General features: G+C 48.3%; 1 protein-coding gene across 6 annotated transcripts in view; it reads right to left on the reverse strand.

Moving 5' to 3' along the window:
• The window catches only part of Tent4b (terminal nucleotidyltransferase 4B), a 65,534-nt gene extending 51,884 nt beyond the window's left edge, over positions 1 to 13,650 (reverse strand). For 3 of the 6 annotated variants that reach the window (XM_076571749.1, XM_006971768.3, XM_006971767.4), the window contains exon 1: positions 12,308 to 12,974. In XM_076571749.1, the coding sequence (XP_076427864.1) occupies positions 12,308 to 12,921 (614 nt within the window). In that variant the 5' untranslated portion in view covers positions 12,922 to 12,974. Of the gene's footprint in view, positions 1 to 12,307; positions 12,975 to 13,511 lie in introns of those variants that run through there. The other 3 variants (XM_016006692.3, XM_042277348.2, XM_076571750.1) reach the window with 2 other exon arrangements.
• Positions 13,651 to 15,863: the final 2,213 nt, after the last annotated feature.

Here is a 15,863-nt window from a genome sequence, read left to right on the forward strand (position 1 = left end):
TTACTAAAAAAGAAAAAAAAATAAACAAAATATAGCCTAGAAACACACATACATATGGTCCACCAAAGTCTGACAAAGAAGCAAAGGCAATTCGGAGAACACAGGACAACCTTTCATTCCATCAAATAACAAGAGAACAAGGGAGCCTCACTAGAAAGTGAGTCTGGAGTCGTTAAGACAGTACAGCGGGTAAAGATGCTTACCACCAAGGATAACAACCAAACTTTGATCTCAGGACCTACAAGATGGAGAGATTCCTCCAAGTTATTCTCTGACCTCCACATATGTGCTCTGGCACATGGGCAAACACACATACATGTGCACACAATAAATAAGAAAAAAAATTTTTTTTAAGATTCTAAGGAGCTTGGCATGGCAGCAAATGCCTTTAATCTCAGCACTCAGGAGGCAGTAGCAGGTGGACTTCTGTGAGTTCAGGGCCAGCCCAGTCTACAAAGTGAGTTCCAGGACCGCTAGGGCGACACAGTGAAACCCTGAGTTTAGAGAACTTATCCATCTTAGAGAGGCCTGAGTTTGATTCCCAGCACCCACATCGTTTTTGCTGTGATGCTTCACAAAAACAAGAAAGGAAGAAAACAGACACTAAGCCTCATCTGGTGAGTCTTCTGCTCCCATGACAGGCACCACCTGGTTAAGACAGCATAGGAGAAGAAGAAAGTTCAACAAACCCACTCTCTAGACAGCAGTGTGAGGATGCTAAAGGGATGGATGGTTCAGAGGTGCAGTGCTTGCCCTGCGAGGGTGAAGACCAGAGTTCAGATCCTCGGAACCCATGTAAATGCCATGTGGGCATGGCAGCCTGTATGTAATCACTGCCTCAAAAGCCAGAGGCCAGGGATCCCAGAGCAAGCCTGCTAATGAGACTAGCCACATCAGTAAGCTAAGGGTTTGACTGAGAGACCCCGCACCAATAATGTGGAAGAATGATTGAGGATGAGTCTCAGCACCAACCTCAGGCCCCCACATATATGTGCACATATGTGCGCACGCGCACACACACACACACACACACACACACACACACACGTATGCATACTATATCTATACACACATGAAAATGGAGAAAGGAAAAAAGAGAACAGTAACATCAATCTAGTCATGAGGGCAGAGCTCTCATAACAACATTTATTTATTATTAATTTTTCATGTTGAGACAGAGCCTTGGGCTGGGATGTATCTCAGTGACAGAGCGCTTACCTAGCATGAGGCCCTGGGTTCAATCACTAGAACCCCCCCCCCCCACACACACACACACACACAAAAGGCAAGGTCTTGCTATGAAGCCCAGACTGGCCTTCAACTCACCACCTTCCTGTCTCAGCCTCCCCACATCCAGCTGTCAATCATCTCTTACAGGCCCCACCTTTCAACACTGATGCATTCAGATTATGCTTCCAGCACATGGACTTGTGAAGGAAATCAGAGAACCACAAATTAAATTGTTATCACTATTCATTTACTAGAATGGCAAAAAGCCAAAATAATAACCAGGGGGAAGACGTGAAATAACAAGAAACTCCATTTTCTGCTTTATGGATGAAAAATGATACAGCCACTTTGGAAGACCCCTGGGCAGTCTTTTTACAAACTGAACATAATCTTACCATGTAATCCAACAATCATGTTCCCTGCTAGAAGTACAGCCACACAAAAACTGGCACATGACCGTTTGCAGCGGCTCTGGGCACAAATGCCGAACTTGGAAGCAACAAGTGGATAAATAAACAGACTGGTAGATCTCTACCATGGGTGTAATTCAGCACTCCAGGGACATCAGCTGCACCAGACAGGAGGACACAGCAAGGGACCTCAAAAGCAGGCTGCCAAGTGAAAGGTAGGATGAAAGACTTAATGACGGCAACTCAGAATACAGCCAGGGAGGGGCAAGCTAGAGACAAAGAAGGAAGGACTGGTGTTTGCCAGGTGTTCTCCAAGAGAAAAAAGGGGAGGAAAGAGGTGGAGGAAAGAGAACTGGGGCGTGGGCACTAGGGTCATCTCGTCACACATTTGCCCAAGCTCTACCATCTGTCCCACCGAGAGTGAATCCTATTGCCAAACATGACTGTACTTACCATCAAGTTCAGCACTCGACTTGAGACATGAGTAATGGGGAAATCAGGAGCCCGGGGCACACGGAAACTGAACTTTCTACTCACTTTTTCCATAACCTAAAACTGCCTCCCCAAATATACTGAAATACATATGCCTTGGGGAGCTGTAGGAGTGTGTGACTGCCATCTTGCCCAGGATTGACTGCTGCCTCCCTAAAGAAACTCCTGCACGCTCCAGAAGAAACCAAAACTGACTTAGGGTTGGGGAGCTAGGGGCTGGGGACCAGAGTCTCCTCAGAGTCTTGCTCCCCAAAGGCCATCCTGCTGCCACACACTTACTCTACTATTATAAGTGGTGGCCTTTAAAGTGTCTGAGGGGACAGGGGACACCTGACAACTTTACTTCCTGTAGGAATTCTTTCTAACCGACCTATGGGTTCTATCAGCCTGAAAGCAAGAATGATTCGTCCCAAGGTTAAAAACATTAGCACCAACAAGGAAGTATAAGGCTAATTTGAAGAAAAACAAACAAACAGACAAACAAGCAAACACTGCTTCTGAATACTGAATTGAAGCTGTGTAAATGTCTCCTGGGCATAGCCTCACAGGCCACAGATTCCATATGGTTTTCCTTGACTGCCGCAGATCAAAAGCCAAATCCTTGACTGCCACAGATCAAAAGCCAAGGCAGGGTAGCCATGGACAAAGGGCTCTCATGCCATTTTCAACCACAGTGGAAAGAACTTCCTTCTCCTTCCTTCCTTCCTTCCTTCCTTCCTTCCTTCCTTCCTTCCTTCCTTCCTTCCTCCCTCCCTCCCTCCCTCCCTCCCTCCCTCCCTCCCTCCCTCCCCCTCTCTCTCTCTCTCACACACACACACACACACACACACACACACACACACACACCTTACACTTCTCCTCCCTCATGCAGAAGTCCTCCCTCCTCCACCCTCACTCAAGCTGCACTCCAACAAAGAACTGCACCCTCATGATGACCAGAGTCAGCCAGGGAAGGACATCTTCCCTCAGAAGTACCAGCTATCAAGGGGAAAGGATCCAAGTAGAATATGAGCTTACAATTCTAGTACATTAATACTACCAGCCAACCATCATTAATGGCTGCTAACATCACAAAAGACAGCTATTCAGTCTTTTTGTTGTTGTTTAATGAGACAGTCTCTCAACTTAGCCCTGGCTGTCTGGAAACCAGGACATGTAGAGGCCACACTCGCCTTGAATTCAGAGAGATCCACCTGATCCCCAGTGTTGGGACTGAAGGCCCACATTACTGAAATTTAGCTGGTGTCAGATCCCCTACTGGGACTGGAGTTACAGCCAGCTGTGAGCCACCATATGGTGGCAGGGAAATGAACCTGGGTCTTCTAGAAGAGTAACCAATGCTCTGAACCATCTCTTTAGCTCCTATCTGTCTTTTAAAAACATAAATCATTAAATCATTCACCTATAAAGCATTCATGAAAAAAAAAATAGAAACAAGTCTCTAGTTCCAATTATGAATTTAAAGAAACTATAAGACCAAACCAACTAAAGTGGCATAATGGAAATGCAATCAGAAGAAGGCAGACATCAGGGAAGTGTAAACAGTCACGGAGATGGCTCAGTGAGTGAGGGTGAGTGCTGCTGCCTAAGCTTGAGGATATGAGTTCAGGCCCCCAGCACCCAGGTGAGAGCCACACGTGACCCTGCACGCATGCGACAACCCCATGCTGATCGGAGAGAAGACAGACAAGACAGACCCCCACAGCTAGCTGACCAGCCTGCCTAGCCAAAAGATAAAAAAGGGGTGAGACCCTATTTCAAAGGGATACAGTGGAAAGCAAAGGAGCAGGGCACCTCGTGTCCTCTCGGGCTTCCCCATTTGCACACACAGGCACACATGTCCAAATAAATAAATGCACACAAACACACAACACATCCAAATTATCTCAACTAAAGGAGAGAGAAAAAAATAACCTAATTTCTTCAACAAATTTAATAGAGAGGAAAACAGATGGCAGAGAAATCTATAGATTAAAAGATTTAAATAGCAGAGAAAGAACCATATTTGGCTCCTGCTTTGAACAAGCTGTTTTTAAGAGGTTATTATAGGACAATTGGGGAGACAAACAGTGGATGTTTCATTCCACTCCATGAGTATAAGCAAGCGCAGTGGCCAACACCGGCAATTTCAACAATTAGGATGCTGAGGCAGGAGGATTGCCAGGCGTTCGAGGCCAGCCTGAGCTACATAGTGAGACTCTTATTCATTCTTTCTCTCTCTCTCTCTCTCTCTCTCTCTCTCTCTCTCTCTCTCTCTCTCTCTCTCTCTCTCCCTGTTATTAATTTATTACAAAAATAAAACCAACACTAAGGGTAGTGTTGTGGCATACAATTGGAGTTCTGACTAGTCAAGAAGCCCAAGCGGAGAGACCACCGCCCCACTGAAGACCAATTAATCTGGCAGACAAACATAGTAAGACCCCACTGAGAGGAGGGAGACGAATATTGCAAAGACCCCCCACACACATGAAATAAAATAAACTTTAAATGATAGAGCTCAGAGCAAAATCTGAGTAAGTCTTGGGAACTGAGGCTCCTTTCAACACCAGGATGGAACACAGGGCCTACCAGCAAGCTGCAATCCCAGATAAGGAAGACTGAGATGGAAGTGGGGAAATGGCTCACGAGGCGGAGTAATTCCTCCAAATCTAGGATGACCGCAGCACAATAAGCTGTCTGATATCACCTATTACAAGAACTGTACTGCAGTGGCCACAGCAGGTGCTGGAGAGATGCAGGAATCCGGACCCCTCACACAGGAACTTGGCATGATGCAGCCGCTCTAGAATGGCTTAGTATCCTTTTGACTAAAATCTAGTGTACAAAGTAGAGGGAGTCTAGGGAGATGTCTTAGTGGGTAATGTGCTTGCTATACAAGTATAAGAACCTGAGGTTAGCACCTAAATAAAAGGTGGATGGCAGTGCCTGTCTGTAATCCCAATGTCGGCAGGCACAGATGGATCCTGGGGGCTTAATGACCAATCAGTTTAACCAAAATAGCGAATTCCAGGTTCACAGAGAGATCCTGTCTCAAAAATTAGGTAGAGAACAAAATGAAGATATATGGTGTTAACCTCCGACCTCCAAATGCACGTGCACATACCACATGTACACACACACACACACACACACACACACACACACACACACACACACGAAAGTATAAAAAATGGTTAGAAGCTCTTTAAACTAAACATGTACTTACCATATGGCATTGGGCATTTATTCCCCCAAAATGAAGCCTTATGTTCACATAAAAAAATACACAAATGTTTATAGCAGCTTTATTTGTAACAGTCAAAAACTGGAAACCACTTTTCTGGAATATCCTTCAGCTGGTGCATCCATACAATGGAATACTACCAGGTAACAGAGGAAATACTGGCACTTAAGGCAAGCTGTATGACTCGAAAAGAAATTTCAGTGAGAACAGCCAAAGTTACAGATTATAGGATTCCATTTAATTCACATTCTCAAAAGGGCAAATTTGCAGAAATGGAGAACAGACTAGTACTTGTTAAGGGTTAGGGACAAGAAGGATGTGTGTTCCGATGGAGATCAGAGAGATTTCTGAGTCGATAGAATAGTTCTTTTTTTATTGTTCCTCATGAAGGAAACATGATGAACATCCAAGATGAAGATGAACCTGACCCAGTTCTCTATCTTGACTGTGGTGGTGGTACGAATCTACAAATACGGTAAAGCTGAACACAGCACACATATAGGCATGTGAAACTGGCAAACTGTGAAACGTCACAGATTATGAGAATGGTAGTTCTGAATTAACTAGTAATTGGGACGTTACTGCAATGAAACTGAGCAAACAGACTATGATGATCAATCACTCTACTAATTTCTGTAACTTCCTATTAATTTATCAGTTATCTCAAAAGAAAAAATTAATGCAAATACACACACACACACACACACACACACACACACACACACATATATATAGAGAGAGAGGTTAATTATGGTAACAAGTAGAAAAGTTTTGTTAAAGTTTTTGAAACATGGCAATAATGGTTTCTATTTTCTTGAACACTTCTACTTAATAAACTAATAGGAAAGCAAGTATTTCTGCACTAATTACAAACCACTATTTTAGGTGGGACTTGAACTAGAATTCCTATGTTTTATTATTAAATACTAATGTAATCTCTGAGCTAAATGGCTCCATGTTCAACTTTTTCTTAAAATCTTCAACTCAATTTCCTATGTGGCCCAAAGTTCTAGTATATATAAGTCTTTTATAACATCAATTTATCAGAATTTAAAGGTGAATGCAAATTAATGAAAAGCCTAGCTTAAAGCCATCTTCAACTTCAATACATAATCACTTATAAGAAAATCATTACGTGTAATCTTATAGTGTAATAAATGTGAAGCCGTTTTAGTGTTCCAGAGCAGCTAAGTCCTTAGCAAATACTCTCAAGTTAAAAGAACATTCTAATGTCCTCTCAACTCCTCAGGAGGCTTTGAGCTGTTCAGTCTTTTTTTCTGTAGAAAAAAAGAGCACAACCAGCTGCTAATAAGTGGACCAAAAGTCTTCAAAAACAGTGTCTTCCATGGCCCATCACCCTAGCAAGAACACACCACACCTATGTGTATGTGATTAGTAGTCTGCAGTGTTGTGGGTGTGATCCTGAAATAGTTCCCGCCACTAAATGCTGATCTTCCAGTCAAGAGAGCAGAAGAGAAAGCTGTGTGAAAGCATATGACAGCCGCTTTTCTAGTTCCCACAGAGGACGTGCCCATGAGTTCTCTCAGCTTCAGAAGGCATATGAATACCTACCTATTCATTGCTCTCATATCTACCCCAGTTTTACAATTCTCAGGTTGTCTGAGAAAGAACTCATCAAGAAAGACAGCCACCTGCCCAGTCCAGTGTCACCAAAGGAATCCATAACATTGCTTCCCAGAGGCTTCTGAGCTCCTATACTATGACAGGTAGCTGTTTCATGAAAGAAACTGAGATAGGGCCCCAGTAGACTAGGATCCTGAGGTCTCCCTTACTGATCTACCACCCTTTTCCTGCCTCTCTTTCCTCTACTGTCCCAAACCACCCACGGAAGCACAAGGTAGACTCTAGAAGGCTCTAGCTCTGTTTCCCTTTGCTTCTCAACAGCTAAAAATGCAAGAGCAGTTTTCAAAGACTACCCGTGCCAATGACCCCAAAAGAAACAGCACTCACCAGTCAGACCCTTCCTCAGAAGATGAAGTCATGCTATGAAAGCATAAATTACAGGTAGCACAGAATCCACAATGTGTCATCATCATCATTTTTTTTTTAATTGGTTTTTCAAGACAAGGTTTCTCTATGTAACAGCCCTACTTGTCCTGGAACTCACTTTGTAGACCAGGCTGGCCTCAAACTCAGAGAGACCCACCTGCTGTGCGCGCCGCCACCTGGATATCCAGCAAGACTTCTAAATTCTTTCCTCCTCAACCTGTGTTCATCTGCCTGATTGATCAGAAGCCCAGCAGGGACACCAATCCCATGACAATGCTGAAGAATAAGCCACAAGACCAACACTAAAGAGAAGCCATCAGCGCTGGTACACAGTGAACTGGATGATGGTGCTGTGCGAAGAATGCTGTGGCCTGGGAAAATAACACAGCCCTTAGCACCTAACATTCAAAACTGTGTGGTTATCAAGCCCAGCACTGAGCCAGGATCCTTTCTTAATCTGTTCCTCCCACTCACGTTCTTACCTCCTTAGCTCAAAAGCTGATTCCTTAAACTTGCGTTTTTAGGGTGCTGGAGTGCAGCTTGGTGAGAGAGTGATGACTCCCCAGCTCATGATGAGAGCCCAGGTCTAACTCCCAGAACTATCCCAACACACAGAAGTAAAGCCTTTTCCCCTGAAGTCTCCTTGATATCTCTTTTGTTAATGCATAGTCCCCAAAACATGACTGAGAAAGTCACTTAAGCCTCGACAAACCAGAGACTTCCCAGGACAGCCACACAGCCTCATCCTCATGAAGGTTGGAAAGTATCAGGCACCTTCCACAGAAGTTTCTAAACACCAGGTCAGGATGTTACCTTTACCATCCTTCCTTCTTTACCACAAGCACCCTTAAATCTCTAAGAAAAGAGCTTTCTGACCGGGCCTGGTGGCATACACCTTGGAAGGCAGAGGCCGGATGATCTCTGAGTTTGAGGCCAGCCTGGTCTACAAAGCGAGTTCCAGGACAGCCAGAGACAGAGAAACCCTGTCTCAGAAATACAGACAAGATAAAAACAAAACAAAGAGAAGGGCTTCTGGTTCATTTCCATGGGCAAGAAAGTGCTGATGGACAGCATCCTGCGGTGGGACCAGGTATGTGGAAACAATTGGAAAAGCAAATACATAAAAATAAAAATAAAAATAAAAATAAAAAATAAAAGGAAGCCAGGCCTGGTAGCTTAGGTATTATCCTTGCTACTCGGGAGACAGAGGCAGGAAAATCATAGGATTAAAGCTTGCCTGGGCTACAGAGTGAATTCAAGGCCAGCCTGGATAACTTGGCTGAGGCCCTGTCTCAAACAGTAAAAAAGAAAGGGAAAAAGCTCTGGGGATGTAGCTCATTGATAAGAGGTTTTTGTATAACATACACAAGGCTCTGGGGTGAACCTCTGGTACCTCCAAAATAAATAAAGAACAGAGCAAACGCAAATGCCCTCTGGGCTTGGTTTTGTGGCTTCAGGGGACAAAGGCTGGAGCAGTACATCCAGAGTAGTTTCCTTTTGAAGAGAAGACTTTAGGAGAAGACCCACGTACTCATTTTTCTTCTTCTCTCTCTTTTTTCTTTCGTGGCATTACTAAGGATTGAACCTAAAGTCCATACAAGTGCTCTACCCCAGCTACACCCCCAGTCCTAGTATAGTACTCTACATAAAGAACGTTCCTATCCAGTGAGCAGAAGGGAATTCATTCATAAGGGAAGGGTTAAACATAAGCTAGTACTTGCACAAATTAGGCAATCTGAGGAGTCAGGGTTCAAACTCTTAAAGTCTTAGGGGCACTCAGAGAGTCTAGTCAACCATCGCCACAAGAAATACAAGACATAAAGGAGGGCAGGGGACAGTCAGTCTCAGAGTTCTGATGCCCTGTCCACATGCTGTGTGTCCCAAGTCCCTAGCTGGAGAGTCAACTAGAGTCTAGGAACCATAATATGCTCATCTACCAGCACAGTTAAATCCCAAGAACACAGGAAAAAATGGTACGCGTAACACTAAATGTAATGTCACAATAGTGTTCAGAGTCTCCTGTGGCTGAAAGACTCCATCCTATAGGAAGCTCCTATAGCAGGAAGGTAAACAACTCGGAAGTCCCGGAAACCGACCAGATTCACTAAGCCCCTCCCTGCCAGAGTGAGCAATAAAAGCTGGGAGTCCCTCTCAGGGGAGACCCCAGCTGCAAAGTGGACTCTCGGATGACTTTGAGACAGACCAGCCTCCTGGAAGAGGTTTGGACCAACTGAGGCACCTGGGAAGGACACTGTCCAACCTGTTAACCTGCCTGCAGGCTGTGCAGTGGGTTCCAGGTTCTCAGCTTTGTGAGCGGTCCCCATGCTGGGGTGGGCTTTGGTGACACAGCTGTCTTTGAGTCATTTCTACTCCTGTAAGTGACCTTTCACCCACATTCCTTTAAGTCACCCCAATAAAACTCATAGTTCACCAAGTTGGACCTTGGTAATACCCATACTTTGATCTGTTGCGAGTATCTGGGGTGAGCAGACGAGTATGCTGTGCCTCCCCAGGGAAAGTTCTGTCACCTAATGAATAGCACGATACTGAGAAGTACACTCAGAAGTCCAACTGTTTAAATTCCTGTATTTTAAAGCAAATCGAGGCTGGCAAGATGGCTCAGGAGGTAAAGTTGTTTGCCATCAGTCACGATGAACAGAGTTCGCTCCCCAAGACCCAGAAGAACACCAGCTCCCAATATGTTGTCCTGATTTCCACTCCCTTACCTTGGCACATGCAGGCACACACATACAAAATAAGTCAATGTAATTTTTTAAGTAATAAAAAAACAGCAAAACGCCGGGCGTTGGTGGCGCACGCCTTTAATCCCAGCACTCGGGAGGCAGAGCCAGGCGGATCTCTGTGAGTTCAAGGCCAGCCTGGGCTACCAAGTGAGCTCCAGGAAAGGCGCAAAGCTACACAGAGAAACCCTGTCTCGAAAAACAAAAAAACAAAACAAAACAAAAAAAAACAGCAAAACTCCCTTAAAAGCTAAAAATAAGGCCCCATAAATCAAAACAAAAATCATTCGGAACCCAGAGTCTCTTAGTAAGCCTTCTTAGAACTGTTTGATGCACCTCTCATCACTAGGAAGTCTCAGAATGGAAAAATTAACTACTAACTGCTGGTGTCTTCTTCTGGGAGCGGGAAAGAATAGAAAGTCTGATGGCGTGATAAGCCGCTTAACAAGTTTACAATCAGTTTTTAAGCAGTAATCCCTCAGGGAAATGAACATTCCTCCCTGATCCTTCTGAGGGCAATACAACATCCGAAGCTTCTGTGTGTGAACCTCTTCAGGATTTACGTTAAACAGTAAGGAGAACAACTTCTCAGCTATCAGAGGCAGCAGCACTTTGGACTTATAGTATCTTTTCTAGAAACAAACGAGACTTCAGTAAAATGCAATTCGGGACCTTCCGGATATTAGTTGACAGTGATTACCTAAAAACTGCTAGAGCCCCCAGCAGCAATATGTTGTCACTAAACCACAAGTTTAGTTAGCCTTGCAAAGGCTAACAGGATGGAACCACGAGTCTTTAACAAAAGGTGATGACCATGGAGAGCGCCCTTGAATCAGGGGCAGAAATGACTGAGCCATGGAGGATCTCCTCTGGAAAATGAGGGCAGCTATGAGGCGTTCCCCAGCACCAGTCCTGAGCCACGTGACCGCACTTTTCCGTAGAAGGTGGGAGTTGTAATAGTAGCGTACAGGGCAGACACCAGCCCCCTGCAGCAGAGGGAGCCCACCAACTCATTTTACCAGAGCTCCGCACAGCCCTCTCTCCTGGCCAACCAGGGCCGACCTGAATGGGTGAGCTAAGCAAGGTTCACACGGGATTACTAATTGATTTCCTGAGGCCTCACTCACTACAGATCAGTACCTGAAAATGAGAAGCAATTTCCAGGCTGGTTTTCCATACTAGAACTACACAAACGACACACCATACTTCTCACACACACCATACCACAGTCCAAAAGCTTCATTTTATCAAAATAAAAATAAAAAAAGAAGGAAAGAAGAGAAGAGAGACTCGGCAACCTAATCCAGCCACCACAGGGCTCTTCCCAAAGGGAAACCAGGCTGGAAACATTCCCAGCTTATGTACATAATTCACTAGGGCTCAGGTAAGATTCCATTTTGTAAGAGATGAACTTTAAACACAAAGTCACTGCAACATTCACACATTTAGCACCACCATCACCCCTAAATGAGAACCACTGCCGCCTCTGCCACAGGGACAACCTCACAGCGAGAAGCTGCCAACCATGAACTCCTGGAAAGTTCTATCAGGGCTCGCAAGAGCTCACCATCTCTGCCAACCTAAACGTAGCTGCCACTCACTGCTTTCGTTCACTACAGTATGGGCAACACAAACGCAAGAATTTTTTTTTTCTTTTTAAATACACATAAAAGGTGGGCCAAAGGGTCAAGAGCAGGCAGTGTCTCTCAGGGCTGACAAGACTCATGTCGGGGGTTGGGGGAGGGGAAGGAGCATTCTGGATGTTTCTATTCTTGGCAAGAAGAGGACCTCCTGGTCCTAACCATCTAAAGACGCTAAGGCAAGAACGTTCTCGGGAAGTTACTACCAGGCCAGCGCTAAGGGATGAGCTTCATCTTGGGGTGTGGTGATGGGGACCAAGGTGTGGAGGACAGGAAGGGATCAGCGGGCAGGCTGAACTCTAGGGCATGGGAGGAGGCGGCGGAAAGAGCAGTGAGAAAGCATCGGGGAGGCATGGGCAGTCGGGAGCGGAGGGAGGTGGGGATGACTACGGAGGGGAAGTGGACAGCCGAAGGGAATTCCAAAGAAAGCTCCGCCGCCGGGGATGAAGGAATGAACAGCCGCTGATGCTCCCCACCCGCCAGCCCCCTGTGGGCGTGTGCCCCGCTGCGCGTGTGTGCCCACCCTCCCGGGCGGGCGCAGGCCGCAGCGCCAGCACTTACCCCACGACTCCCTGGTTGTAGTTCCTCCGCTTCCACGGGGTCCCGCTGTACACGCCCCCGCCACCGTCCGCCCGGCCGCCCCCGGCCGCGCGCCCTCCGCTGGGCTGCAGCAGGCTGTAGTTGAGTCCGTAGGTGCTGGCCTTGTTGTCGCGCTTCCTCTTGTTACTGCTGCCCGAGGCCGGGTCGGCGGGCTCGGAGGTGGGGAGCGCGGCCGTGGGACGCGGGGACGAGGGCGCCGACGGGACCGGCGACGCCGAGGGGCCTGCCGCTGCCCGCCGTGCCCAGGCCGCCGGCTGGTGGTGGTTGTTGTTGTTGTTGGTCGTCTCCAGGGGCAGGAAGTCCCGCTGCTCCGCGGGCACGGCGAGGCCGCCCAGCGGGCGCTCACCCGAGCGGAACATGCCGGCCGGAGCCGGGGCCGTGCCGCCGGGGCTACCGGGGCCGCTGCCGCTCCCGCCGCTGGCCGTGCCGCCGCTCGCGCTGCTCGCGCCGCTGCTGTGACAGTGGTGGTTGAAGTAGAGGTTCCTCAGCCCTTGGGTCGTCTCCCAGATCTGCATCCACAGACTGTTGGACGGTCCGAGCTGCTCTGGCTGGAACCAGGCGATCCTCGGATCCATCAAACGGCGGCGGCCGCTGCCCCCGCCCCTCCCGGCCGCCCGCAGGGCCGCCGCCGCCGCCGCCGCCGCCTCAGGCGCACGCCCGGCCTCGGCCGCCGCCGCCGCCGCCGCCGCCACCCGGGTTCCGCCACGGGCGGCGCGGTCGCGCAGGGAGCCTGGCCGGCGCCGGCGGCGTCGCTCCCGCCCTCGGGGCTCGCAGGCCCTCCCCCCTCCCTCCGCCCCTCCGCCGAGCCCCTGTCACCGGGGTTCCCGTGCAAATGGCGGCGGCGGCGGCGGCGGCTCCCGAGATGGGCGAGCGGCGGCGGCAGCGGCGGCGGCAGCAGCGGCGGCGGCGGCGGCGGCAGCGGGACGCGCCTGCTCCGTAGCGTCCGCGCTGCTCGGCCCCGGGGCGGGGCCTCCGCCGGCTCCGCCCCTCGCTCCGCTCCGCCCCGCCCCGCCGCCGCGCTCGCCCCGCCCTGTCCCGCTGCCCGCCGACCGCGGGCGTCCCGAGGCCGCACGGCGCGTCACAGAGGCCGCGGCAGGCTGCGGGCAGCGGGGTCGCAACCGCCCGGTCAAACGTCCCGCGCTGGCCTAGTCAGGGTCGCACGTACCTGGGCCTCCGGGCACCTCGGACGCGCGCGACGACGCCCGGCTCCGGTCCCTCTGCCGCACCGCCGAGGGACACGAGGCGGCCGCCGACTCCGCGGAAAGTGACTGGTTTGCGCCGCCCCACCTCGATCCGGATGGCCCGCTCCGCCCCTCGGTCCGGGCGCGGCCCCGGGGCTCCCGGCCGCGCGCCGCGCGCGCACTGGAAGGGCGGGCTTCCGCTCAGGGGCCGGGCCTGCACGCGGCTGCACGCGCACCTCGGTTCCGGAGCGGTCTCAGAGGCACCCTGGGTCGCGCGTCCTGGCACCACTGCCCGACTCCAGGGCTGCGCGGCACGGTCGCTCCATGATGCGCTTACAGGCTCAAAGCCCCTTCACTTTCGCAACTAAGAAAACTCGAAAGCCCTTTAAACCTAAAATGACTCTGCGGTTGCCGTTAGTGGATGCTCTCTATAGAGTGGTCATTTGTGTAGCTTTAGCGGGGCGCGAAAAATACCCTCCAAAAGGGGGAATTTTCAGTACTTGAAGTCATCAAGAGAAGAGTGGAACACTTGAAGCGCGAGCACGCTTCAAGCTTGCTGCAAATTCCAGAACAAGTCTCTGACACGGGTTTTGGCTCTGTGCCCAGCTCAAGATCCTGGAAAGTTTGGGTTGTTGTTGGTTTTATTTGTTTACTTATTTTGCAAAGGATAAAACTTGTTTGTCACAGAATGAAGCATTGATCTACGTTTTTTCTTGCTAAAAAAGAATACAGTGTCCACTGGCTGGGCTAATTGTAACTCAGTTGGTAGAGTACTTTCCTAGGACACAAGAAGCCCTGACGTTGATTCCAGATCTTCCAGCTACGAAGCATACGTTAAGACCTGGAATATGTTAAGACTCTAGAAACACACACACACACACACACACACACACACACACACACACACGCCTACTGTGAATACCCACTGTGAAGACAGTAAAATTGCTCCCATTCTCCCCCAAATCTCTGTACATGTCAAGTAGATATACTCAGTTATTCAGCACATTTCCCCAATGTCTGATAACAATTTAAATGCCACCACCACTGGTATCTTAAATTTTTGTGTATTTTAATTTTTTTCAGTTACAATAGTACCTACCAAAAGTTAGTATTTGTTGTGTTTGAGTGATTTCTTCTTTTAGAAAACAAAGAACTACTACAGTGTTGCTAAAATGACCAAATGAAATAATACATAAAAGTACTTTATATGGACTGGAGAGATGGCTCAGCATTTATGAGCACTGGCTGCCCTTCCAGAGGACCCAGGTACAAATCCCAGCACCCATAGGGCAGCCCACAATTGTCCAGTTCCAGAGGATCCAACACTTTCACACAGACATACTTGTAGGCAAGACACCAATATACATCAAATAAAAAAAATAAAATAATGTACTTTATAAACTCAAGTGTGGCTGAGCTGCCATACTTACTGATTTCGTGAGGCAGTAGGGAAGGCTGGCTGCTCACCCCTGCCAGGCCCTGCTCACCCCTGCCTGGCCCTGCCCACCCCTGCCACTCCCCCAGGCTGTCCTGTCTGGATGTCTACCCTTCATGCAGAGCTAAGTTAAATGACCTGAGAGACGTGAATCAGCCAGGGCGTTTGTCAGTTTTGCATGAATTTACTGCCTGGTTTGAGGAAGCAAAACGAGGTAAATATTCAAACTCAAATGGCGATTCATTCAATTACTTCAACAAATATGTCCTGGGCAGCTGTATGCCAGGTTCTGAGGATACAGCAACGAACAGCGCTGACCAAGTTCTTGCCTTCACGGACCTTGTATTCCAGTGTGTGGGGCATACAAAGTCAGACACTGGTCAATGCTGGGGGGGGGGCAGACTAAAGGGATGGTGAGAGCATGCTATTTTTAGGTGAGCTAATCAGGGAAGGCTGCTCTGAGGTAGTGATATTTGAGGAGGGACTTAAGTAAGAGACTAGGCCATGACCATCTAAGGGATGATTTATTAGATGGAGAAGCAAGTCCAAAGGCCCTGAGGCAGAAATCTGCTTTGTGTATCACATAATAAGGCAATTTAATTAAATATCGAATGTGTGGCATAGATTCATACAGTATATATTCTAGGAGAGTCCTTAAAAATCATCCAACCCAGAGATGGCTTGTTTGGTAAAGTGTTTCCCATGTAAGCATGAAGACTTAAATTTGAACCCCAACACCCACATTTTTAAAAAAAAGGCATAGTGGTTTGTGCTGATGATCCCAGCGCAGCTCAACCAACCCAGCCTGCTTGGCAAGCTCTGTCTCAAAAAACAAGGTTGAGCTGGCAAGATGTGTTGTGGATATTGCTCTGTATAAATAAAATGCTGATTAGCCAGTAGC

The sequence above is a fragment of the Peromyscus maniculatus genome, chromosome 5, assembly GCF_049852395.1.
Source record: "Peromyscus maniculatus bairdii isolate BWxNUB_F1_BW_parent chromosome 5, HU_Pman_BW_mat_3.1, whole genome shotgun sequence".
NCBI classification, from domain to species: domain Eukaryota; kingdom Metazoa; phylum Chordata; class Mammalia; order Rodentia; family Cricetidae; genus Peromyscus; species Peromyscus maniculatus.